Below are 25,727 nucleotides of genomic sequence, written 5' to 3'. Positions count from 1 at the left end.
TCCAGCTCAACCCAGACCCGAAGCTTCTGGGTCCCTATTGGCTGATTGGGGATGTCCTATGGGATGTGTTCTGAAGCCTAAGGATATCAAGGCATCTTTCTCAACCCACCTCCCCATCACCAGCATCCTGATGCCCTTAGAGATAGATAAGTGCTGACTTCTGGAGATGTTAGCACCCTGTCCCCTGGAAGGCGTAGTTAATAAGATAATACAGTCAGGGTGAGCAGACCACATGAGGCTTTTCAAGGAGACGCCTCTTCTCTGTGGCCATCCTGGGCACATATTTATTTCTCCCACTCACTACTTCATGCTCTCTTCTCCTCTACCCCCTTCATACACAGAACACAGACCAGGAAGGACCACCCTAGATTCCAAAGCAATGGCCGGCCAGCACTCCCCCTGGGGCTGCAGAATCCTTACTCCAGGGCAGCAGCTTTCTCCCACCCCAGCCTGCTTAGGTGAATGTAAAGCCTCTGGGCACGTTATTTTCTTTTTCCATCAGAGCTTTTGAACTTAAGCTGAAGTGTTATTAGCCTAACTCATCACTTGTAGATACAAACTTCTTCTCCCACTCATAAATCTCTCTCTCTCTGGAAACAAATGCCCCAGCTTCTCTGTCCCTCCCCAGGCCCCATGACTGGGCAACACAGCAGGCTGCTCTATGTGTGAGTGTGTGCATGTGTGCATGTGTGTCTGCATTCATGTGTGCACACACTCCTCCACCACACCTCGCTCGGTCGTAGCAGCACCTCTGGAACCTCTGTAGGGTTCTCTGTGCATGTTTCCTCATGGCAGCACTCCCCCGTGACAGCCACCAGGCAGGTGCACCCAGCAGCCCCACTTGGGACTAAAACACAGGGGCCCACTCCAGCCCTGCTGCCAGGAAAGCCCTCTGACCCACCATCCCCTCTCCCTGCCTAGTATGCAGGCCCTAAGGGATGTGTCATTGTTGGCAGATCTAACCAGACCTCCTGGACAACCAGTTCTTTTTGGTGTGAGCAGTAAAACAAGAAACACACATAACATGAAACTTACCAGCTGAGCCATTTCTCCGTGTTCAGCGGTATTAAGTACATTCATATCGTCAGCCGTCTATCTCCATAACTTTTTCATCTTGCAAATTGGAAAGTATATTCGTTAAACTGCAGTTCTCCACTTCTCCTTCCCTCGGCCCCAGGTAAGCACTGTTCTACCTTCTGTTTCTGAGTTGACTCCTTCCGATAACTCAGGTAAATGGCGCCGTACAATATCTGTTCTTCTGTGATTGGCGTCTTTCATTTAGCATAGTGTCCTCAAGGCTCATCCATATTGCAGTGTCGCTCAGGATCCCTTCCTTTCTCAGGCGGAGTACTACTCCATTGTACATGTACACTGCATTTTGTTTATCTGGTCAGACAGTTGACCAGTTCTTTGGTGCCAGGCCATGGAGCAAGAAGTGCTTGATAATGGTGGTTCTCCCCACTTGACCTTCCCATTCAGGGGGTGTCTCAGTATAAGAGCCCAGCAGATACCTCTGTGCTCTGAGTTAACCTATATGACAAGCATCATAGGAGCACAGAGAGGAGAGAGATCCATTTTATTTGAAGAGAAGGGTGTATTTTTTGGACCTCTGGTTGCTCCCTTCACTGCCCAGTGCTGACAGAGCCACCTCAGTGCCCAGCCCCTGTGAGGCATTCCCCAGGAGAAATGTACCTGGCCCAGTCGTGGAAGGTCAAGTGGGGAATTGTTCCTTGAGGAACAGTATGGAGAAAAATATTCCAGGCAGAGGTACCTGCCAGGGAGGTAAGGCCAACACCCTGTCCCAGACCCCTCCCTACCTGCCACCTTCTCAGGACCCTGAGAAATAAATCTGTCCCGTGCTCCCCAGAGCTCTTCCCTGGGGGCAGGAGCCCTTGGTGATCCCAGAGAGCCCCTATGTATGTTGCAAGCCTGCCTTACCACCTGCCTTTGCACTGTGCAGGCTCCTTCTTGGTGATCTGTAGCCCCCCTGCTGCTGGCAGTATAACACACAGCCTGTAAAACACAAAGATAGTGTCAGCATAATCTACCGTCTGGGGGACTGAGATTTAGGGATCCACCATTCATCACACTCATGCCAGCCTGCCCATGGTGGGGAGGGCACACGCTGCCCACTCTACACTCACAAGCCTGCTGAGGCTGGGCTCGCCACACTCCCCCCTCCACCTTCAATGCCTTCCCTTAACTAGTCTCCACCCAGGCAATAGGATGAGCTAATGCCAGGAGGGATCGAAGGGATATGGCAGAAGTAACAGAGGAAATTGGGCAGCCTCCAAGGGGGGAGATGAAGCTTTCCAGGAACCTGGCCTGCTTCCAGGGGAGAAAGGGCAGCGATGACAGGCCTCAGGGATCAATAGCACCAGCCCCTTGCTGATGGTCAGCTCACAGCCCCAAGGCTGCTAGAGTCTCCAAGTCCTGACATCTCTGGAGACAGAAGAGAAGAAGGGGCATCTGACCTGAAATCCCCAGTCCTTCCCTGAGCGTGTGTCTCAGAGAGTTGGGCAGAAACCTGGGCTGACGTGGTGGGGGCAACACAGGGAAGTGTCCCAACACCAGGACAGGCCCGGCTGTCTACTCCTGGCACAGCCTTTCAGTTCTGTGCTCGGCTTCTGAATCTGTAAAAAAGGAACAAAGGAAGCAGTGCCTTCCCAAGGGAGCTGTACTGAGAGACAACGCTGGGCAGCTGTACGTGAAAGAGCTTGGTAAACTACGAAGAGCCTGCCAGAGGGGTCAGCCTAGCCCGGAGATCAGAACAGGGCCTGAGTGCTAGGTTTCCTAGGCATGGCCTCTCCCCGGGCCAGTCTGCCTTCTCTGGGCCACAGCAGGCAGGCACCTCTCTTTATTATCCTGCTGTGTGCCCATGTGCCTGCTTTCTGTGGGGGCCGTTCTCAGCACAGCCTCATCCTTAGAGGGAGGAATCTGCTAGAAACGCTGTCCCAGAGGCCGATTGTGCTGACCGGAGAGGAAGGAACTGAGATGCTCCCTCTCTCTTCCCCTTCTCTTTTAGGCACTTGGATTTAGCTGAATCTTAAAAGAAGTTGTAATTACTATTTTACATTACATTATCTAACATTTTTAGTACTCATCGTGTGTAGGCCTCTCGCTGGATATTTTCCATAGTCCCCTCACTTGATCCCAAAAATAGGTCAGTAAGAGTTACAGATAAGGAAATTGAGTCACAGGGATATCAGTGCAATTTTTGCTTTGTGTCAGGGCCTGGACCCTATGAAGGGATCCAGAGGTAAGTAAGGCCTGGTGCCCCCAGAGGAATCCATGGCCCAGGAACTGGAGACAAACATGAAAACCAACAAGCACAGAAGTTTCCAGAGCTGGACCTTGCTTTCATGGACATTGAGTGCTCAGGCCTGGGAAAGAGCATGGCCAGGAAAGGCTTCAAAGCAGGAAAGGCAGGCTGAGGGCATAGGGCTCAGGATGGCCTCACCTAGTCCGCACCCTCACCCAGAACTGCACAACATCAGCACCAAAGGAAACTGAGGCAGAGAGCAGCCTGGACAGTATGAAGCAGGAAGGACAGTACTGTGGGGACAGAATAACATTGGCTGCTCACGCCTTCTCCACAAGATGTCTGAATCCCACCCTCACCCACAGTCCAGGAGGCTCTGTATGGCTATCCCAGCCCACCCTTGTCATGGACCCTCGTTCCTGGGCCAGACCCACTGGGCTACCTGGCCTGCTTCGTTCCAGTCCCCCAGGCCCTGGTCACGTGCCCTGCCCACCAATCTGCAAGGGTCTAGTGGGTTGCCAGTTCAGTCATTATGACCTGTTCCCTGCTCCATCCTATGGGCCCTCACTGGAGCCAGTGCTTGGCACCTACCTATCCCAGCACTGGGCTTGTCTCATCCTCCCTGGGCCTCCTCTGTAGTCAAGTGCTGATGACATGAGGGCTGTGTCCTCCCAGCAATCAGACCCCAGGAGGCTAGGATACTACAGTTTTTCTGGGTTCTGGACTGTACCCTAACCTCAGCCTCAGCAGGTAGCAGGCCGCCCCCTACTGCTTAGGCAGCCTGGCAGAAAAGGAGGGTCATACAGCAGCCTGCATGGCCCTTGATACCACTGTTCCACTAGCAACTGTCAGTTTGCGTGTCCTCCCCCACTGGCCCCTGCTGTTCATCTTACATCAGAATCTGCTGAGCCTTCCACTCCTACTCACTCCCCTCACTCCCTCTCAGCCAGGCAGGTGTTTGTGGTGTCTTGACCCCATGGATGTTTGCCACATTGAGGCAAGACCCCACCTTGTGTCCCAAACTGCCCCATACCTTTCACAGATCAAGTGTTGCAGCAAGCTGAGCTGAAAGGCTGAAGAGGATTTTGCTATAAACGTGGGATTCAAGGCAGGACTACTGTATCTTCGTGTGGCCTTGACCTGTGCTAGGGTAACAGACATTGCCAGTTCTGCTCCTATGTCTCCAAGGGGGTGAGGCGAGGCCAGGGCAGGCAGAGGATATGGGGAGGTGTTCCCAGCAGCAGTGAGAACCCCAGTGCTCCCAGAGCTCATAATGCAGAGGGCAGAAGAGCCGTTCTGGATTTGCTCACGGCACAAACCAAGTGTGTTGATCCTTTGCTGGGGTGAAGACCGATTTGGGGAGTAGGCAGAGGGGAGAAGGACTCAGTCTACACCCGGCATTCATTCCCATGACTGGGTGCCACAAAATGGGTGACAGTGGGCTCCAGTTAGGGGACCGTTACCCAGTGTGCCCAGGCCAGTCCCTGAACGTGCCTATTGTTGATGCACTGACTCATCATCACAGTCTGGAAGGCCCGGGTTTGGATAGTAAAATATATGGCCCCACCTATTCTGATGGACAGGGCCAAGGGGCGGGACTGAAGCACAGATGCCCAGCATGGGCTCAAAGACCAGGAGGAGGAGCCCTAGTTTCCACCCAGCCCAGCACAGAGGTGGGTGAGTGCCCCCCAGCGGCAGCCTGCAGGGAGCTTGGACCAGGAGAAAGAGGAGCAGAGAAGAGGGCCACTGCCACTCAGGGAGCAGGTCTCAGGCAGGGGTGAGGCTGGGCTGCTGTCAGACTGGACCCAGGATGCCCGGACATTCAGCCCCCTTGTGCCTCAATTTCTTCATCTGCAAAGCATCAATAAAGCTTTGGAATTACAAGGATTTATTGATTAAATGAGATGACCAATGTGAAATCATTTGGGAAGTTGCAAATCAGTACTGAGTTGTGTTCCCAGTAGTTTCTAGGGGAGGCTGCCCCTACCCACAGCCCCACAGAGAAAGGGAATTGGCCTGTCTATATCTGTGTTCTGGGATCTGAGGCCACTGGAGGCCAAGGGCACATGAGGTAATCCTTCAGTTGAGCACAGACCCAATCATGGGATTCTCCAACGGAGCTCAGAAGCAATAACCAAACCCAGCCGAGGGTGTGCTTGCATGTGCCCATGAACACATGTGCACTCATTCAGATGGGGTGCTGGCTGTGAGCACCAAACTGTGTGCACCTGTGTGTGAAGTGAGCCGCTGCCCTGTGAAATCACTCTGAAGGGGGGCTCCAGAGTTTGCTGGCACAGCCTTGATGACTTATTCAAATGGGAGACTCAGCCTGGCTATTCTCCTTAGTGAAATGACAAATTTTCCACAGCCAGGAGGATGTGGAGCAGGAGGCCTCAGTCACCTTCCCCAGTTGTGTAGTGTAGAGATGGTGCTGAGTAAGAGGCAAGAGGACACCAAACACTGAACTGTACTCAGACTTCCACAAGGCAAGGACCTGTGTAGGACCCTCTCCTACCATATGGGATGATGGCAGAGGTTCTAGCAAGAGGGACAGCAGGGGTCAGAGGCCAAGGTGAAGAAGCATAGTTGCAGATGGAAGGAAATAGGGGGGATGCTAATTTGTGAGGGCCAGGCCTGGCTTGCTCTCAGGACATCTTGACTCTAAATCAAGATCTCTGTCCTTGGGGCTGGCCCAGATGCTGGCCCTAGTTAGGAAAGAGCAGTTACCATCTAAATGAACCAAGCAGGTTTACCTGCTTCCAGAGCTTTCCCAAGTTTGCTGCAGGGAGAGGAGAAGGCTCTGGATGGTAGAGGGTCAGAGACTGCTCTGGGTAGGAGATAGATAGGAAACAGAAGAGTTTCTGTTTCTGTTTCTGTTTCAGCTAGACTGGGCCACATGGTAAAGAGCTTTGAACGCCAAGCTAAGTAAGTTGCAGTTAGCAGGAGAGACAAAAAGTTTTGAGTGTGAGCAAGTCAGTAAGGGGGGAGGGCCCAGGCAGTGAGCTGGAATCTGAAGAAAGATCACAGTACGTGGCTAGGGGAGCAAAAGATATGATCTGGACCTGCATCAGAGGGATGTGCCCCAAGGCCTAGGGGCAGGCCAGGCCAAAGGTGTTAAGCCCCAGCTGATGCAAAGAGGGGGAGGGATCTAGGGCATTCCTAGGACTGGCTGAAGATGAATGACAGAAGGAAGGGATGGGGAGCTACTCTAGGAGGAAAGATGATACTCAAATCTTAGTCATGTTGTATTTGAGGTCACAGTGGAATATGCCAGACAATGAAAGAGACAACAGTTCCACGCTGGATGGGGAACCTGAGGCTGGAGAAATCAAAGGTACTTCTCAATGGCCCCATACTGTAGAAGGCCAAGATCAGCCCTTGAGACAGGGAGATGTCCCTTCTGCCTAGCCCAGCCACCTGTCCTCACTGTCTCCTCCTTTAGGGGTGATACAGGGCTTTCAGAGCTTGTGGTTTCCACCCTGCCTTCCAGCAGCCAGAAGTTCAGCTGGAGGGAGTTGGAGGGAAGCAAGGCCAAGCAGAACCATCTCGGGCCCTTTCCAGGGCTACAAGGTTGGCAATTGTAACTGCTTCTCTTATTGGCACCAATCCTGTGTCAGATAGTTTATATGGATTTTGCTTCATCACCCTAAAAACGCTAGTGAGGGAAATACTGTTTTTATTCCTGTTTTATAGTTGGAAAAACCAAGACCCAGAGAGGTCACTTTGTCTAAGTCACAGAGCAGAGGAGGAAGGACTCTACTGTTGTGCCCAGGGCTCTCAGGCTCCAGGCGCAGGCTCCCCACTGCTTCAATATCCAACTGTATGGCACTTTGCTGGGCAGAGGAGAGCAGAGGAAGATGGAAGGGAGGCAACAGAAGACTGTGACTGTGGTTAGACCCTGCTGTCACCCTCAGCAGCTATGGGGGCCAGACAGGAGCTGAAGGTCAGGTGGGGATCTGACCTCCTTGTTTTGATAGACAGACTCTAAGGTGTCCCCTGATGCTGACTCCTATTGTTCTTGCCTTTGGATGAACTCCTCCCCTTTGGTGTGCATGACACCTGTGACCAGCCTCTCACAGTAGAACGTGGTAGCAGTGATGGGCTATCATTCCCATAAGTGTGTAGGACTCTGTCTTGTTAGTTCAGTGGCTCTAGATTCTCCCCTTGCTGGCTCAATGGAGTAAGTGGCTATATTGGAGAAACCTGTATGGCAAGAAACTTGGAGCAGTCTCTAGGAGCTGAGGGCAGCCTCTAGGAGCAGGAAGAGTGACACTCATTCCCATGCCTGAAAGGTAGAGGACTCTGCCAACAGCCTGAGTTTGGAAGTAGGTTCCTCCCAGGTGAGCCCTCCAGAGAATAATGCAGCCCAGCCAGTACAGTGCAGGCTTGGGGGCCCCTGGGCTGTGCATTCCTGGGCTCCTGAGTCACAGAAACTGAAGAGAGTAGATGAGGGTCACTTTAAGCGGCTGAGTGTATGATAACTAGTTAGATAGCGGAAGAAAATGAAGGCACTCAGGAGCAGTGACCTTCCTTTCAAAAAGTTGGCATGGCTGCCGGAATGGGCCTGGGATGAATATGGAAAGAGAACAAGCAAGGAGGGCAAAGGAGGTGAGGGCGTTGGCACTTTGCAGGCCCAGAGCCCTCTCCTGGCCCCAAGGCCCCAGCCAAATGCCGTGCCAGAAACTGGGCTGCACGGCACTTTGCAGGGACTGCTTCCCTGTCCCATAAACTCCAAAGCTAGGCATGACCCTCCCGGCTCTCCCCCAGCATGCAGGCAAGGGCCGAGCAGCCATATGCTGCTGTTTGCCAGACTGGGACTCTCCACTGTCCTGCTGGTGACCAGGGCATCCCTGCTGACCGTCTTGCCCACCCAGCCCTCTGCTTTCAGCCCTCACATCCTGCCATAGGCTTGCTCTGAACGAGGGTGCCCCACGGGCCTTGGGCCACTGCCCAACTCTCCACAACCCTCCATCAGGCCCGTGTCCTTCAACAGGCTGTCTCCCAGGCCACTGTGCCCTCCCTGCTGTCCCCACTCTTGAGGGAACAAGCTGGTCATCTGTGTGCTTGGGCCCCAGCCTCTGCAGGCCCCAACTGAGAGTAGCAACCGATGTCCCCACAAAATAAAGCTTTTTTTTTTTTTTTCTCTAAGGGCCTCCTGCCTGGAGGAGGCTCTGGGATGTGTGGACACCTCCCTGCCTGAAGCCCACAAGCTACACAATTCAAGGAACTTCAGTGAAACCCACTGGGGACCATCTCTTATTATGCAATGAACCAGAATGGACTTGGCCTGGCAAAGTACCACACGAAACCAAACCCCAATTTTTATTTCTTACTGAATTGTAATCCAAACTGAATCCAAAGGCTGTTTCAGAAAAACCAAAAGGAAAAACAAAGGAGTTACCTAAAAGAAACAAACCATAAGTTGCATTTTCTGACACTGCTGGGCTGGAAGAAAACCAAAGCGTAAGAGTATGCTTTATGCCAAGCCTGAAATGAACGAGCTCTTCTTTCTGCCCAAGCCCTTGCATTGGTTTTCCTAGCTAGAAAGGGACAAGATGGGGGAAGATCTGGAATCCATGCCATCCTTCCTTTCAGAAGTACCCAGGAGCCAAAGCCAGCAGTGGCTGGGCCCCGAGGCAAGACAAAGACCTCCCCAGGGCCTGGATCTTCCTCTTCTCAGTGATGCACCATGAAGGCAGGATGAGGGGGCTCCTCCCTGGGGCCCTTGGCCTGACCACCAGGACGGCAGGCCAGTGGTGGGCCCCAGCAAGCTCAGGAAGCCATCCCTGGGGCAGAAGTGCCAGGTGGGGGAGGCAGGAGGCAAGCACCAGGTCTGTAGTGAGGCAAGCAGCATGGACCTGGGGGGGGGTGGCACGCTGATTCAGAGTCCAAAGGCCTGAGTGGGAGCTCTGCCAGCAGCCGACTCAGCCCTGGGCCAGTCACACAGCCCATCTAAGCCTCCGTTCCCTTGAAGATAAAATGGGGATACAGTTTTCCTGCCTTCCTCACAGGGCTGTTGTGAAGATCAAAGGAAGATGAATCCTGTTGGCCCAGCATTAGGCTGTTACAAGGAAGGCTTACAGTCCCGACCAGGTGTCCCACAGGACCTCACTTCACTTTTTCTGAGGTCATGGGGACAAGAGAGGAAGAAGAGGAGCAGGAAGCCTGCTCACTGCAGCTCCTTGGACACTCCCCCAATGAGTGTCCAATGCCTGTGTGCTGCCCCTTCCCCAGCAGGAGCTGGTGGCTGGAAGCCAGGGCCAGGTTGGGGGATGGAGAGTGGGGGTAGCCGGGACCGGGTGGTGGGGCAGAAGACTGGGGCTGGGTTAATGAAGTATGGATTGACTGGCCCAGGCGCTGATTAGCTCTGGCATGGGGCTTTTCCTGAGCAGTGGCAGCAGAATCAATACTAATCCCTTGATCCCATTAGGGGCTCCTGCGGGTCTCAGGGACAAAGTCTGTGCCTCTCTTTGAGAGGTGCGCTGTCTGGGGCTAAAGGATAATGCTAGATAGAGCCTTGACCAGCATCCCTCCCACTATCTTCTTTTAAAATTTCCCCTCTCTCTGCCTCCTGTTGCCACATCCCTGCTCCCATGCTCAAAGGCCTGGTGCCTTCCCTAGCCACTCTGGCTGCCCTAGCTCTCTCCACCCACCCACCCACCCCCTCCTTCTGGGCCCAGACCAGTCAGGCTGGCTGTGCCTCTGTGTGGGGAGGCCTCAGCATCTGCCTCATCAGCCCCAGTGTCTCAGGCTCCCAGATGACAGAGGACAGCTTTTTCCCCTCACACATGAAGCAGAAGCTCTCTTAACCAGCCTTTCCTCGACTGACTGCACATAACTGATGTTCTCCACCCCATCTGTAAAGCACAGGAATGGCTGCCTGTGGAAGCATGATGCCGGACCTTCCCTCTGGCAGCCCACTCCGGCTTGTACCAGCTGAGCCGCTTGCTTACAGAGAGGCCATAATGATTGCTCCCAGCCTGTTTACAATGGTCATGCTTGCTGTCACCATCATAGGATATTATAGGAACCAAATATTGCAAAGAAATAAATGTGTTGTCTCTATGAAAACTAAGTTGAATGCTCTCAAAAGACTCCATAAGATGACTCTAGGGGAAAAGTTCTCCAAATTAGGTGAAGATGTATGTCATTAAAAATGTCCTAAAAAATCTTAGAGGGTACAGCACTTGAATTGCTCACCAGGTATCCTTCAGGTCCTGGACCACTTCAAAGACATCAGCGCTGGAGGGTGCAGGCAGTGCGTGGTGGTGAGGAGGATGTCAGAAAGGTAACATGGAACTCAGCTCAGCTGTCTCCTGGCTCTAGGAAAGGCTAAGGCCCTGTGTCAAAACAAGCTAGCCAGTGCTGAGTGGTTTGGATTTGGGGAAAGTGACCACATACAGGCCAGTCCTGGGAAAACATCACCTATTGAGCTCTTGGCTCTTTAAAAGTTACTTAAGTTGAAACATGTATCATATGTGCGTATTTTGAAGGGTTCTTCACTTTAATGGATTCCTTTGACTAGCCAATTACTGTTCCCAGTCTTATTGGGTGACATGGCTTTAACATCCTACAGAGACAAGTGGCTTGGATTGTTTCTGAGCTTGCTTGTAACTAACCTCCATCAGACACACACTCACACATGCACATGCACACACACGCACACACATGCACTCTGCAACATGAGTACTCATCACACGTCACCCTGAGTGTTGTTAAGGGATCCTCACAGACACCTGTGTAAAGTCCCTACCTCCCCTCTCTGGGCTGTGAGATCCTGGAAGGAAACCCCTACCTCCCTCTCGCATGCTGCTGCTTTGCTTTGCCCATAGAACCTGACGCAGTGCCTGCCCACTACAGATGCTGAGTTAATATTTGTTGAATGTAATTAAATAACGCTCCTCTTCAGGGACTAGGGGCATTGATGTGGTTTTCGTTTGAACACCTGTAGGCTCAGGAGGAAGCCTTTCTATCCATTTGGAATCATTCAGCCTTGAAGCCAACCTGGCCTCCAGCTCTGCCTCCCCAGGCCCAGCATCTCCTGCTCAGCCTGACTGTCTCTGTCATTCTTGGGCACTTCCTTCAGGATCCCAGATGCCCCCTGGTTCTCATACACAGACCATGACACCCTTAACCCCAGAGACAAGTTCCTATAAATAGGTCTTCCCAGACAGGGACACTCTCCATAGCTATTAAATCATGACTAAGTTCCATACAAAGTTGTTAGTTTGGCTTCCTGCCTTGAATGCCCACCTGACCCCACTTTTCCCACATAAGGCATTTCTTCATTGTCACAGAGGCCTGAAGGTCTCAACCTCATGTTGAGGCTGGTCACAGATAGGGGTGACCGGCGTCAGATGGAGAGTCATGACCCCAGCAAGGCCCTGCAGTTTCCCATCAGCCACCCCTCACAGCCTCCACTCAACACTTCCTCAAGCAACCCATTCTTCCTGACCTTGCCTCCTCCCCTCTGCTGGCCTCTGGGTGTGGTCAAGCTCCCGTTCCATCTTTGTGTTGATTCTTCTGCCCTAGCCAGTGAGGGCCCAAAGGAATTCTGAGGTCTGAGCCTGCAACCATGGGCAAGCTACTGCCCTCCCCCCAAGGCACAAACAGAAGAGCAGGCTGTGGCGAGGTGGTCATCCTTGCACTCCCATCTCCCACCCAAGCACAGGTCTGGGGTAGGAGTAGGTGCAAATCCCAGGACCCTCCCCTGCCCCAGGTCCCACTTTCCACAAACCTGCCCCCTGCTGGCCAGCCAAATTTCTCCAAGGCTGAGGGCTCTCTGTGTGCGGCTTAATAACTGCCTGGTAATTAGCTCCACGATTTTGCTACTATGCTTATAATAGCCTCCATTAAAGTTATGGGGTTTTCAAGCCGTAATGGCTTCCAGAGTAATTAATGCACAACTGGGTTTATTGCTAAGTTTATTTTTAGAGCTTTTCTCCCTCATTTCCTCCTCCCTTTCCTTTCATAAATGTTTTGACCAAAAAGACTAGATGGGATCAAAATTATCTCCAGAGCCCCCTTACACCCTTGCCTACATCGTTCCCCCAGAACCCACCTCCTGCTCCCACCTCCTGGGAAGTGCTTGGACCCCACGGTGGAGGCAGCTTTCGCGAAGAAGTTTGGCTCTGAAGCAGCTCTAGGCCAGGGTCTTTGTGTAGACCTGTGCTCACCCTGCACCTGAGCCGGCTTTGAGGCTCTGGGACCTGGAACCTCTCTTCCTATAGTCCCACTGACAGCATGGAGGCAAAGGATCAGCACTTACGTCTGGCTCTACCATGACCTAATTACAGCCTTGGACAAGCACTGATCTCTGGCCTCAATGACTTCCTAATGAAATGCGGTTACAACGGTACCTGTGGCCAGAGGCGCCATGAGGATTGAGTGTGATGTGTTGAGTGTCATTTCTGAGCATCACCAAGTGCTACCTAACAGCTTGTTGTTACTAACGACAGCCCAAGCAGACAAGCTTGGGGAAGGTGAGCAAGTGCCAGAGGTAGGAGGCTTAGGATAAGAGGCTGCCCAGAGGGGAAAAATGTAAAAGCAGGCAAGTGCAGGCACTGAGGAGGCTGAATGTGCTTGCGGTAGATTGGCCCGAGCTTGCCTCTCTGGTGCTTTCTCCACCCTGGAATTAACCCTCCCCAAGATGAAGGACATTTGGAAAAGCTCCTTTTTGAATCACTAAGAATCCAAAGGAACTCTCCCAACCAGGCCTCGTAGGAGCTCCCCTGTCCTCCGTCAAATGTCACCTGAGATCACACAGCCAAACCGAGGCCTTGACTCAGCTCTTTGTAGCCTTGTCTGTGACTTGAGTCGGGGGCGCAGGCTGGGGGTGGCAAGAGGTCACTCCACTTCACCCTACTGAGCACACAAGAACCAGATAAGCCTCCTGGGGTAGAACATTGGGCTCTGTCACCTGGGGGGGCCATGAAAGAGGAGTTTTAGAATTATTCTCCCTGCTCTGTGTCCACATCATTCGTCCCTGCCTGTAACATTTCAGCCTGGGGGACCTTCCATTTCCCTGAGGAAGGTGGGGCAGCCTGTTTACCACCTGCCTACAAGGAGATGGTGGAGGCAGAGCAGGCCTCTCGTAGGTAGGTGGCTGGCAGGGACGTGCTGGCTGAAACAGCGGTGCTCTTCATTGGAAGACATACTTCTTCCACAAGGTGACAAACCTATTTGGAAAAAGGACCAGACAAAGAGAGGAAAACACGCTTTTCCCAAGCTGGGTGGGTGGGGATCGGACAGAGGTTCTCCTTGACCTTGGCTCTTGACACTGCCAGAGGGGGAGAGCATGTGCTACTGGGGCTGGACGGGGCAGCTGCAATTTCCAAGGCATATCACTGCCCAGAGCTGGGCGCTAGAGGCGGTGGGCATGCCAGAACCAGCCAGGGGCTGCCTGGATCCTGCATCTTGCACAGGGCTCAGCACAGAAGGAGAAAGGAAGGCAGAGAATAGGGTGTGACAGTCTCCACGGTGGTCATGAGGGCTCTGTGCCTGCTGTCCTTGTCACACAAGACAAGGCCCAGAGAAGGATGCTGCTGACAGACACACTCTGCAGAACTGAAGAGGCTCCCAGGCTCACCCTACTTACAGAAAGGGAATCTCTCCTGGAACCCCGTTGTTTGCATTGTGAGTGCTGTCTCCTCGGCATATGGCAGCCTCCACAGGGACCCTCTTCACCTTGCTTATATCCAAGCCATGTAAAATTCACAAAAATTCCCAATGTGATGTTGAAAAAGGAAAGGCACTTGCTGCAATTCCTTCTGGGGCCTATCCCCAAAAACATCTTTTGTTGGCCCTCACCCCAAAGTTGACCCCTTTATCTAGGCTATGAAAGGAACCATCTGGACACATGTGGACATCAGAGTAGCCAACAGGTCTTGAGTTGAGTTACTCACTCAAGGTACCAGACACCATTCTGTGGCCTTTGTGGGTATGAACTGATTTAATTCTCAAAACCTTGTGAAATAGGTAGTGATCATACCCCGTTTCACAGATGAGAAAACAGAGAGGTGCAGAGAGCACCATAACTTGGTAAAGAGCATATGGCTTGTTAGTGGCAGAGTTGGGATTTAAAACAAGGCACATGTGTCTCAAGGTCATGCCCATAACTTCTGTGCCCTGCTGAATCATGTAACTGGGCACCACCATGTCCCCATGCCTGGTGGGGTACAGAAGCTCATTTCATTCAGGCAGGCAAGCTGGGGCAGTCCTCAGGGAGATGGCAATCCACGCTCTACTGGGAAAACCCTAATGCTGTGAGCCCCACAGCAAGGCCCCAGGTCTCTGGCCATCCTGTTCTGCTCTCTCTTGCAGGTGTCCACTTAACAGGGTTCCTGATCGTGCCCTTGGACAGCCACCCCTTCTCAGTCTCCAGTCTGGCCAGACTCCGCAAACCTGCTTCCGCAATGGGTGGGTTGTGAGTGCTGGTAAGACCTGCTAGCCAACATTCGGCTTCTCTGCTCTCCCTGTGCCTGGCCTTCCCGGCCCATTCCTATTCTTTTCTCCCCTGTGCTCACCACCGTCTGCTGCCGTCGCCCCTCGGGCCACCCTTCTCCTGACCTTGCCACCGCTCAGGTAACGAGGAGCTGTGGGCCCAGCCAGCCTTGGAGATGCCGAAAAGACGGGACATCCTTGCGATTGTCCTCATCGTACTGCCCTGGACACTACTTGTCACCGTGTGGCACCAGAGCACCATCGCACCTCTGCTTACCACACACAAGGGTGAGCCCCCCAACCTCTGGCCCCAAGTCCCAGCCAGGCTTCTGTTGTAAGAACAACCAACAATGATGGAGCTCATGTTTTCATTTATTAGGCAGCTGGGAGGTCAATGACCTTACCTTTAGGGATGTCTTGGTCCCTTTGGGAATGTGAAGAATGTCCCCACACATATGTATGCCCAGAAACACACACACATGCACAGAGACATGTACAGAGACACACATATGCAGAGACACACATGCAGAGACCCCATGCACAACTCTGCATCCAGTCTCAGGATGTGTAAGGATTGGTTGCTCTCAGCTGTGGGTAGCGAAGGATGGATGGACAGGATTTCTGGCCTGTGTTTTAAAACTCTTCAGGGAGAGCATAATGTTTGGTTCTTTTTCCTGCTTAGGCAACCCTGACCTAGTCAATCCTACCTAGTGAAAATAGGCCTGGATAGAGAAAAAGTCCCACAAAGCACACATGAATGAACAGGCTGGAATGAGGTTCTCCTGGCTCTGAGTCCAGAGGTTTCCCCTCCACCAGGCTCCTTTCCTTCTCACACTGGGCTCCCTGTACCCTGGCCCCTTCCATGTGCCCCTCATCTGGCCTGCCCCCCTCATTCCTTGGTCTCTCCTCTCACACTCTTCTACCCTCCAGTGTAATCCATGCACACACAGACTCAATCCTCTAAGGCAGCAATTATCCTATTGAAACTTACATCATATTACAGAATAAAATAAAAAAGCACCCAGGCTCATCCCAAAGAGCAGTTGGATCCAGGGTAGGGCCTGCAGATCTAACATGGAGCTCGTAAGCCCGAGTGATTTGGATGCCATCAGTAGTCAAAAATCCTAGTCAGAAGCCAGGCTGCTCCACAGGTATGCAGTGGGTCCTGCTCAGCCCCAGCAGTTCCTGAAGCTTCCATGAGGAAAAGTTTCCAGGCTGAAGATCAAGAAATTCCCACTGCCCAATGCTGAGCACTTAGAGCCTCTTCTGACATTTATCCTCCACCATCTGTCTTTGGTGCTCTTCATTTTGGAATTGTTATCCTACAACCACATCATTCCAGAAGAGTTAAAGCTACCATATGCAAAGTGACATAATATCATGTGGATTCCATTCTTGGCAGAGCTCTAGGGTCAAAGGTGTCCGAATGTTTTGCTAAGCACTGATGCTGCTGCCTGGGGTTGTGGAGCTGGCATTCTGTCTCCCAAGTATACCAAGAGGGGCTGAACGAAAGCCTCTGAAATCATGTCAGGGTGGCTGGGAGGCCTTTGTGACTCAGACATTGCAGAAGGCCTGAAGACAGCACAAAGGGCTAAGATCACACTGTGGCCAGGTCAGAAGGCATGGAGAACCTTCCCAGGGCCCAGACCCACCTGTTTGGGAGGACTTAAATGGAAGAAAAATTGGGAAAATGGCTTTGAATCTTTCTTCCCAGGTCTCAGTTTCACTGACTGCAGAATAAATAAACCCTTATATATCTTGATCAGAATCCCCAACACCCATCTCTCTTACCTCAACTTTGTTGTTTTCCCAGTTTGACCCCAAAACCCTTCCAAAAAGTCGACTTTGATCAACAGAGGCTGAGCCAGTCTCCTGACGTGCGCATTCACACCCTTGGGGGCATGGTGTCTCCTGCCCCAGTTGCAGGTTCCATCACTGTATGTCTAATTGTACTGTTGGCCTGTGTGAACTCCCTAAGAGCCCAGAGCTGGTACCACCTCCCAGAGCCCAGCAGCACACCTCATACAAGCACCATTCACACCCCATCTGCTGACAGTGATGGGAAGGAGGAGAGATGACAGAATGGCTGACTCCCAGCATCCTCCCTGGGACCATACTTATACCCCATGGTGAGAATGCTTCTTTCATCCCTTCTCTGGCTGTGTGAAGCCTTGCAGACACAGGGCTGGCAACTGTCCTCCCTCTATACACGAGGAAAGAGAACATGCCTAGCAGTGTTCTGAGTCTTTTACATATCTTGACTTAGTCCTAGAGTAACTCAGTAAAGTTGATGCTATTATTAGCTCCATACTACAGTTGCTAACATTGAGGCATCAGAAGCTGAGGAACCTGCCCCAGGGCAGTAGTTAGTGATAGAACTGGACAGGGTTTGAGCCCAGGCATTCAGATTCTGAGGTATGTCCTTTGACTTTTACCACCTCCTGCTGAGATGCTGTGAGAGCAGTGAGGGCCACACAGTTGTTCAAACAAAAAGACCTAACTTGTAGAGGAGGGGCTCATTAAAAGCAAGAATACCAATGGCCCTGATTTCCCCTCTTGATAGAACTACTAGCATCAGTAATGACGAAAATGTCCAGGATCTAGAAAAATGTTGTGTTAGAGCTGCCCCAGCCAGAACAGGTTGCCTTCAGGAAGGAAAGGGTTCCCCATGGCTGTGAGTGTTTCACCAGAGGCCAGGGCCCTGCAAGGTTCCACACACTGTCTCTCGTGGTGTCTTGGGGAGTAACGCTTATACACTAGAAGGATGTTAGCACAGCTGGGGTCAGTGGTACAGCTAATCTCCCAGACGGTTGAATGAGTCCAGAATGTACAGATCGGGAGACTGACATGGAAGCAGCAGAAGAGCTAAACCAGGTTTCCACTCTGTCTTTTGGTGTAGGCCAAAATTTAAGAACATCTAAAAGTACAAACAACAAGTTCAGGATTCACAATTATCCTGACAACCATAGGCATAAGCCTGGAAGGAAATGTGATACTTAAGGATGAAATACTACACCAGGTTTCATAAGACCAGGAAGGGGGAGGCCCCACTTAAGTAGAAATTTGTGAAAAATCGAGCTGAGCCAAAGTCAGGCTCATCAAGTCCACAGTATGCTGTGGCTAGAAAAATCCTAAGGCTGGTCTGGGGCCCTGTGGCAGCTACACTAGTGCAGGGAGCAAGTGCAGGCAGCTCTGGCCAGATGGGGAGGACAGGGCACTAAGGTGGGCAGCATCAGGACACTGTCATATAAAACCCAACACATTTCAAAAGTGGGAAGGCAGTCTTGGAATTTGGCCAGCCACGCTCAAATAGCTACAGAGCTGTCAAATGTGAGAAGGAGGAAGAGGTTATTTCTGTGTCCTTTCAAGAGTCAGAACTAGGAAAATGCCCGAGAGAATTCCAAGGATGCAGCTTTCTCTCTTAGCTTAAAAGCTAGAGCCCCAGTCAGGTTTCGGATGACAATCCTGCAGGAGGGGAGGAGAAGTTTGTCTTACCGGGGCAGGTGGCCTCCTGCCCAGTACCTGAGGCCGGAGCCAGGCCTGCGCGGTCTGTCCCCACACCGTGTGTCTCCCAACCCCACAGATGACGGCAGTGACCCCCGGCGCGACGCGCCCCCGGGTGCCGATCCCCGGGAATACTGCATGTCGGACCGTGACATCGTGGAGGTAGTGCGCACGGAGTACGTGTATACACGGCCCCCGCCGTGGTCGGACACACTGCCCACCATCCACGTGGTGACTCCCACCTACAGCCGCCCGGTGCAGAAGGCTGAGCTGACGCGCATGGCCAACACGCTGCTGCACGTGCCCAACCTGCACTGGCTGGTGGTGGAGGACGCGCCGCGCCGGACGCCGCTCACCGCACGCCTGCTGCGCGACACTGGCCTCAACTACACGCATCTGCACGTGGAGACGCCCCGCAACTACAAGCTGCGCGGCGACGCCCGCGACCCGCGCATCCCGCGGGGTACCATGCAGCGCAACCTGGCCCTGCGCTGGCTGCGTGAGACTTTCCCGCGCAACTCCAGCCAGCCGGGCGTGGTCTACTTCGCCGACGACGACAACACCTACAGTCTGGAGCTCTTTGAGGAGGTGTGGGACGGGCAGAAGGCGGGGAAGGTGGGGGAGGATGCCGGCTCAGGACCTCTGGTGTGGGGCCCCGGGGCTCCTCCTGAGGGGCCCTTTGGAATGGGCACATAGAGAAAACTTAGGGTTTGGCGGGGCGGGGGTGGGTGGGGGGGTGAGGGGGGTGCCAGTGCCAATTGGGGTCGGTGTAGACTGCGGGGAACCAGGGAAGGGATGGAGAAAACTCGCTGCAAGTTTCAGCCATCACCACTAGTTAAAGGGAAGAGAGTTGGCGGTGGTGAAGTTCTTAGACCAAAGTCTTGGCCTTAGAAGCATTGTCTCAGTAAAGGCCTCGAGTGTGGTCATTCTATGTGGAACAGCTTGTCCTTGGCATTTGTGAGTCATGGGAGTCTGGGGCAGGGGAAGGAGTCATTCTAGACTCTAAATTGGGAAGATGGAGGTTTTGCAGGAGAGGAAGCTGGGCTGCAGGTCTTGCAGAGAAGAAACATGTCAGCTGGGTGAGAGGTCAGGCCTTGTTCACAGTGAGGCAGGTCTCCCTATAAGTGCCCTCTGTGGAGAATGCATCTGGAGACAGGGCTGGGCTGGATCCCCTGGTACGGCTTCAGATGGCCTGTGTGCGTAGAGTTAATCGAGTTCCCCTTCTCTGGGGACAGGCTCCATTCCCCATCAGCAGTGCCACCTGCCCTGACTCTGGATCCCCTCTTGTAGATGCGCAGCACCAGGAGGGTGTCTGTGTGGCCTGTTGCCTTCGTTGGTGGCCTTCGGTACGAGGCCCCACGGGTCAACGGGGCAGGGAAGGTGGTCGGCTGGAAGACAGTGTTCGACCCACACCGACCATTTGCAATAGACATGGCTGGATTTGCCGTCAACCTGAGGCTCATTCTACAGCGTAGCCAGGCCTACTTCAAGCTGCGTGGTGTGAAAGGAGGCTACCAAGAAAGCAGCCTCCTCCGAGAACTTGTTACCCTCAATGACCTGGAGCCCAAGGCAGCCAACTGCACCAAGGTAAACTCTCCCAGAACTGACACCTATAATGCAAGCTTTTTCCAACCCATTCCAAACCCTCCTTCAGATCGGAGTGAAGGAAATAAAGACCTCAAATCAGCCCTGCAAAGGACCAGCCTAGAGCCATGCCTTCCTAGAACACCCTCTTAGGAAGGTAGTTTATCCCATCCAAGGCTGTCACACTAAAGTCAAGCAGGGAAATAGAGAGGGTGGTGGTCAGTGAGCAGGGCCAAGGGTTGCCTTTCCTCCCAAACCTCCACACAGCAAAGCTCTACAACTGCCCTGCCAGACGTGTGTGCACATATGTACGAACACGTGCCTGCCTGGGTACATGCACACACACGCATGGGCGCACACATGCATGCATGCACGTGGACAGGCACACACTGCTTCTGGTTTGGAATTCTCCAGCTAGGGCCTAAACTATCACTAGTTTGATCCAAAGCCTCCTGAAGAAATTCTTCCCTCTCTGGAGAGACCTATGAAGAAATACAGGGGAAGACAAAAAGCAAGAGATTTTGGAACTGATCTATTTTCTGTAGCTATACACCTTTTGTTTCCAACAGATATTTTGAATGCATCATATGTACAAACAGCAAGAATGGGGAGTGGGGGAGGTAAATGGGAATAACAATAGAGAAAATCTTGATGGAACGAGGTCAGAACAGGAGGGGCAGGAAAAGTACTCACAAAGCGTGGGAGTGAGCAGGGAGGTGGTGGGCTGAGGTCAGGTGGGCCTGCCCCATGTTGTTTCATGTCTCTGGACACACAGATCCTGGTCTGGCACACACGGACAGAGAAGCCAGTGCTGGTGAACGAGGGGAAAAAGGGCTTCACTGACCCTGCTGTGGAGATCTGAGCCCCAGGATACAGGTATGGCAGGGATGAGGGTAAACCACACACTCGATGCACATCAAGTTTGGATGCAGAATAAATCTGCAGAGGATTTTCCTCTCGGTTTTTAACTGTGGGAGGACAGGGCAAAAGGGGGCAAGAGCGGAAGGGGCATAGCTGAAGTCCTCATCCCATTGTGCCACCTGGAAGTTAATAAGAACCAACTTCTGTCACACAGCTGGGTCCTTCTGCCACCAGCTCCTTTGAAGGCCTCACCTCCTAGACATGGCCTCGTGACAACCTCCTGTCTTTACTGCTATTATCTTGGCCACAACTCCACCCTGTTGCAGGGTGGTGCTATGTAGACTCTTTCTCCGAGGCTCTGTCTTCCCCTGTGGTCTTCAGCCATGCTTCTGTGACAGGGACGCCTCGCTCCCTGCCTTCACCTCATCAAGCACATCCATGGGTCTCCTAGTAGTAACCATGTAGTGCTAGGCTGAAAGCAGGGACCCTAGAGCCTGGTTCAGCCTCCAGGCCTACCACTTTTCACCCTTTGACTTAACTTACTTTTTCTTAGTCTGTTTTTTGATCTGTAAAATGGGTTTTGGGGGGCACCAGAAACAATATTTGGTACCCAAGGAGTCTTACATAGGTATTGCTATTTTTATTTGACTCTTTAAAACTTTCTGTGGAAGTAGGTCACAGGATCTATCTATATTTTAGAGGTTAAGAAACGGTGTTTTGAAAAGCTATATGAAAAGCTATATGAAGTGAATTGTGCCAGCTGATTGTCCAAGTCAGGAAGTTTCTGTGGGCTTTTCTATGTCATTACAGAGGTGAGAGCTCAGACAGCAGGATACACCTCTGTCCTCTGGCCCGAGTTAAGCTTCAGCTTTCCTATCATGTTCACAACTGCCCTGCCCACAGGAGACCACAGGGTGTCAGTCTGCCTGCTTTGTGCCCCGAACCAAAAAATCAGCTTGACCAATGCAGCTGAAAATGCATCAGTCCAGAGCCCTGTTCCCTGCCTCCTCCCCTGGTCACCAAAAGAACCCACCTGCTTCTCAATAAGGGATCCACAGAGGACCCTGAGGGTTGGGCTTTGCAGAGCTCCTGGGTGAACTCTGATGGGGGCTCAGGATTAGGCAGTTTGGCCAGAATGGCTGTCCCTCAACTGCCTCCCCACATCATGCCTCACCCATATTCCTCCTCTCCCCTTCACAGGAGCCTCCTTCTCAGATCCTGTGCCTGGCCTCCCATCCTCTCCCCATGGCTGATGGTCCCTCCAAGGCAAACTCCTAAGGAATCACCATCATTCTACTTTCTATTCTGGGAGCTTCAGAGAGAGCCCAGCTTGATGCCAGGACAAAGGACGGAGAACCTAAAGCACAGAAATCCCAGACCTGTTGTTCTCTTCCATCTAGCATGACCAGGGGCCCAGCTGCTGGCCAAGCCATGCCAGCTAGTGAACCAGTGCCCCAGCATGCCTCCCCAGAGCTTCCTGCATTGACAGGGCCTGCGGGAGCAGATGCAGTGGGCACTGAAGCCCTGGAGTGAGGCCAGGCTGGGAGAGAGGTGAAAAGACCCCGGCTGTCAAGTGCAGTGTGGCCTTCCCTGGCTCCCTGCTCCTGGGGCCCAGCACGACCGTACAGGCCATCCGGCCAGGGAATTCTGAAGACTGGAGAGCAGCCCCCTACCCAGGCATCAGGAACACCCCCTCCCCTCCTCAGAGAGCTGCTCTCAAGTAGACATACCTCTCTGGCTTTCCTCTGGTTCTCATTTCCAGAGCATAAGTCTGTCTTTGATCCCAATTGGTGACCACCCTGCATGAGGGGAACCTGAGCCTGCCATCAGGCTCCCCCATACCTCAGGCTGTGGTAGGAGTGGAGCCCCTTACTCTGGCCCCACATCCCCAAGCCTACTCCTTCCAGTGCAGAGAAGGAGGTGGGCCCTTGAGCCAGCACAGGTCATGGACTGACCTGGACTAAGACCATGCAGGCCCCTGTCTAGACACTGCCTCCCCACTGTCCACTGGGCTCCAGGGCCCCTTGCCTGGGCTGGGACTGGGGAGGTTAGGAGCTCTCTTTCTGGAGCTCTTGAGAACCACAGACCTCAGGGGCTAAAGTGAACCAGGGGTGGACAAGGTGGAAAGAAGAGGGAGGTAGGGGCAGTTCCATATTCCTTCCTGCCTCTGGTTGGGAGGGGTGGGGGGAGGGGTAAGGGCTTTGGGTTAACAGAAGGATTTGTGGAAAAGGGACAGAGATCATCTGGACCCTGAGGGGAAAGGAAACCTGAGCACACACTACTTTGGAAAATCATTCTATTTTAAACACATAATGGGAATGAAAACCTCCCTTGTCCCTAAGTTGAGAGCATGAGGAACAAGCCTGCTGCTTGTCCTCCTCTCTCCCCAGTCACCCACCCCCAAGAGAAAGAACAGTGTGCATGTGTTGCCCCCTGCACCAGGAGAGGCCCCTGACAGGGACAGGCCTCTTCTGATTCTCTCACTCATGATCCTGAAAGTTGGAAGCACAATTTTCCCCCCAAGCTGAGGAAAGGGAAAGGCCTGAGCCTACTGAAGAGGTGTTTATTTTTTAACGCTAACAGCCCCCATGCCCCATTTAAACTCACAGGACCAGTCTGAGGACTGCTGAGAACCCACTCCTGGGTGGGTGGGTAGGATTCAGTCCAGCAACCTAACATTCAAAAAATAGCATTGGCTGCCGATTTTGAAAGGGATTTAACTTTCCACAGCATTCGTGAAACCATCCAGTGGGATCCTGTCTGTGAGAACACTGAGACACCTTGCAAGATGTTCCCCAGCCTCTTACACTTTCGATGGCAGCTCTGGAATCAACCCCTCAGAGCCAATGGGGTGGTGCAGGAGGGAAGGGAGGAGGTGTGCACAGGGCACCCACCAAACGAATGAATTTATGCCCAGGCACGGCACTGCCTCACTCACCAAAACCAGCCCTGAATGCTCAGGTTAGCCTGGCTGGTCTTAGGCCACCTTCTTAGCCAAAAACCCAGGGCTCATTTTTCAGGAAATTGATAATGAACAACAAAATGGGATATCCTCTCTCTGTTTTTGTTTTTGTTTTTTGGCAGATGGTATTTCTGTTGTTTCCACCTAATAGCCTCTCTCTTAGCTGCATGTGTATTTATTTACAATTATAATCCTGGTGGACTGCAGCTTTCATCTTTGTTGGGAAAGAGTTTTTTCCAAATCAGAGCTGGGTCCATGACAACAATTTGTTTCCCAGACCCAGTCTGTTCCTGCTCCCCACCACAAAGGAGTGAGGCTGGGGGCTCAGAGCCCCGAGAACAGAGCCTGGGGGGGAGGGCAGAGCCCATGCAGCTGCACCATCTGGTCTGTTTTAATTTAACTGTATTTAATTTGTTTCCAAAATTAAAAGTCAAACATGGTTTTTAACAGCCCTAATCTTCTGCAGCCCTGCCTTACTTTATTCTCAGAAACTGTCTTAACTATCCAACAAGTATTTATTTGGAGGGCATTATTCTAGGATCTAGTACAGAGCAGTGAAAAACCAGAGCACTTGTCTTCATGGTGCTTCCCTCCTTGGGAAACAAGACAGATGGACACTAGGCAAACTGACAGTATTTCAGATGTGATCTGGTCTAAGGAGAAGTATGAGGCCAGATGGGGGTGTCAGAGTGTAGCTGAGGAGGAGCTGATCTTCTCTCCAGGGCCATCAGAAGAGCCTCCCTGATAAGGGGACAGAGGAGAGCTGCAGTGTGCAGACAGGCACTTACCTGGGTCAGAGCTTTCTGGAAAAGAGAACTTGCTCCCATGGGAAGAGTACTTAGCATGTTTGAAGATCAGCAAAAAGGCCAGTGTGCCTGCAACTGACTGGCAAGGTGGGAAGGGATAGGATGGGAGGTGGGATGGATGCAGTTGATGGAGGGTACAGAATATGTTGGCCCTGGGAACGAGGGCAAAGCTTTTGGCTTCTCCCCCAAGTGAAAAGGTAACTGGAGCTATTGGAGGGTTTGGAGCAAAGGGCCAACATGATCTAACTGACCTGTAAAGAAATCACAGAGGGCAGGGCAGGCTAGGGGAGGCAGCCAATGCTGTGACCCAGGCAGGAGGTGATGGTGAGTCAGAAGAGCAAACCTTGCGGCAGTGAGAAGTAGTCAGGTTCTGGACCTGTTTGAGGTACAGACAGAAGCAGCAGCTTATGGCGTGGCTGCGCCATACGAAAGAGAGGAGCCAAAACTAATTTGAGACACGGTATAGAACTGCCCATTTCCTGCTACCAGGCAGAGTGCAGGAGGGATCCCGGAAGAGTCATGGGAGTTTGGTGTCACACACAGGAGAGAAGGTGAGTGGACACTGAGTGAGCCTGGAGATAAACATCAGAGAGCATGAATGTTGAGGCTGTTTACAAACCACCGGTCAGTGAGGCCACCCACAGTGAGTGTGGACAGAAGGAAGTAAAGGCCCAAGGAGCAGGCCTGGAGACCTTCAGCATTTAGAGGTAGGGGTTATGAGGAGTCTTCTAAAGACCCTATGATGAGGCCATCCAGTAGGGAAGGCCTGGACAGACCATGAATAAATGCTGGAAGATGAGTTCTGCCAAGGGGCTCTGATAGAAGTTGCAGGGCTAGCTGACAGATAAGAAGGTCAAGAACAGTAAGTTGGTGCAAGAGGAGCAAGGCAGCCCTGCACAGATTTGGATAAAAGCAATTCAAGGGGATTCTTCACTTTACAAAAGGATCACAGTAAGATTCATTTAAATACCAGTTCCCTATCACATTTTCCAAGAGAAGCCAACTTTTATATACACCTTTGTAAAATCATGCTCAGGTGTAAGGTAAGGCACAATGACACTGCTCCCCAGTGTTGGTCGTGCCCAAGCCCTGGTCTTATCCACATGTTAGCTTTGTGCTTTCTGTTCCAAGTCAATTCAGGAATAGCAGATGAGTTTGCGGAGCAAGACTGGGGACTTTACCAGTGGCTGTGCATCACAAATGCCCCCTTCCTTAGCCAAGCCCAAGATGTGAGCCATGGGGCTGCTGGGAACCTCATGGCCTCCTAGTCCCCAAAGGTCTTTATGGGTTCCTGGCACAGCCACCA

General features: G+C 52.3%; 1 protein-coding gene across 2 annotated transcripts in view; it reads left to right on the top strand.

The window, feature by feature from the left end:
* Window positions 1-24,071, top strand: part of B3GAT1 (beta-1,3-glucuronyltransferase 1) — a 29,914-nt gene extending 5,843 nt beyond the window's left edge. The window contains exons 2-7 of one of the 2 annotated variants that reach the window (XM_032868986.1): window positions 14,585-14,697; window positions 14,846-14,992; window positions 18,288-18,796; window positions 19,499-19,795; window positions 20,568-20,668; window positions 21,854-24,071. In XM_032868986.1, coding sequence (XP_032724877.1) covers window positions 14,881-14,992; window positions 18,288-18,796; window positions 19,499-19,795; window positions 20,568-20,654 — 1,005 coding nt within the window. In that variant the 5' untranslated portion in view covers window positions 14,585-14,697; window positions 14,846-14,880 and the 3' untranslated portion in view covers window positions 20,655-20,668; window positions 21,854-24,071. The remainder of the gene's footprint in view (window positions 1-14,584; window positions 14,698-14,845; window positions 14,993-18,287; window positions 18,797-19,498; window positions 19,796-20,567; window positions 20,669-21,853) is intronic. The other variant, XM_032868985.1, reaches the window with a different exon arrangement.
* Window positions 24,072-25,727: the final 1,656 nt, after the last annotated feature.

Source organism: Lontra canadensis, unplaced genomic scaffold (assembly GCF_010015895.1).
Source record: "Lontra canadensis isolate GAN:19392208 unplaced genomic scaffold, GSC_riverotter_1.0 scaffold36, whole genome shotgun sequence".
NCBI classification, from domain to species: Eukaryota; Metazoa; Chordata; class Mammalia; order Carnivora; family Mustelidae; genus Lontra; species Lontra canadensis.
The sequence above is the reverse complement of the archived record's forward strand: the minus strand, read 5'-3'. Positions and strand labels throughout refer to the sequence as shown.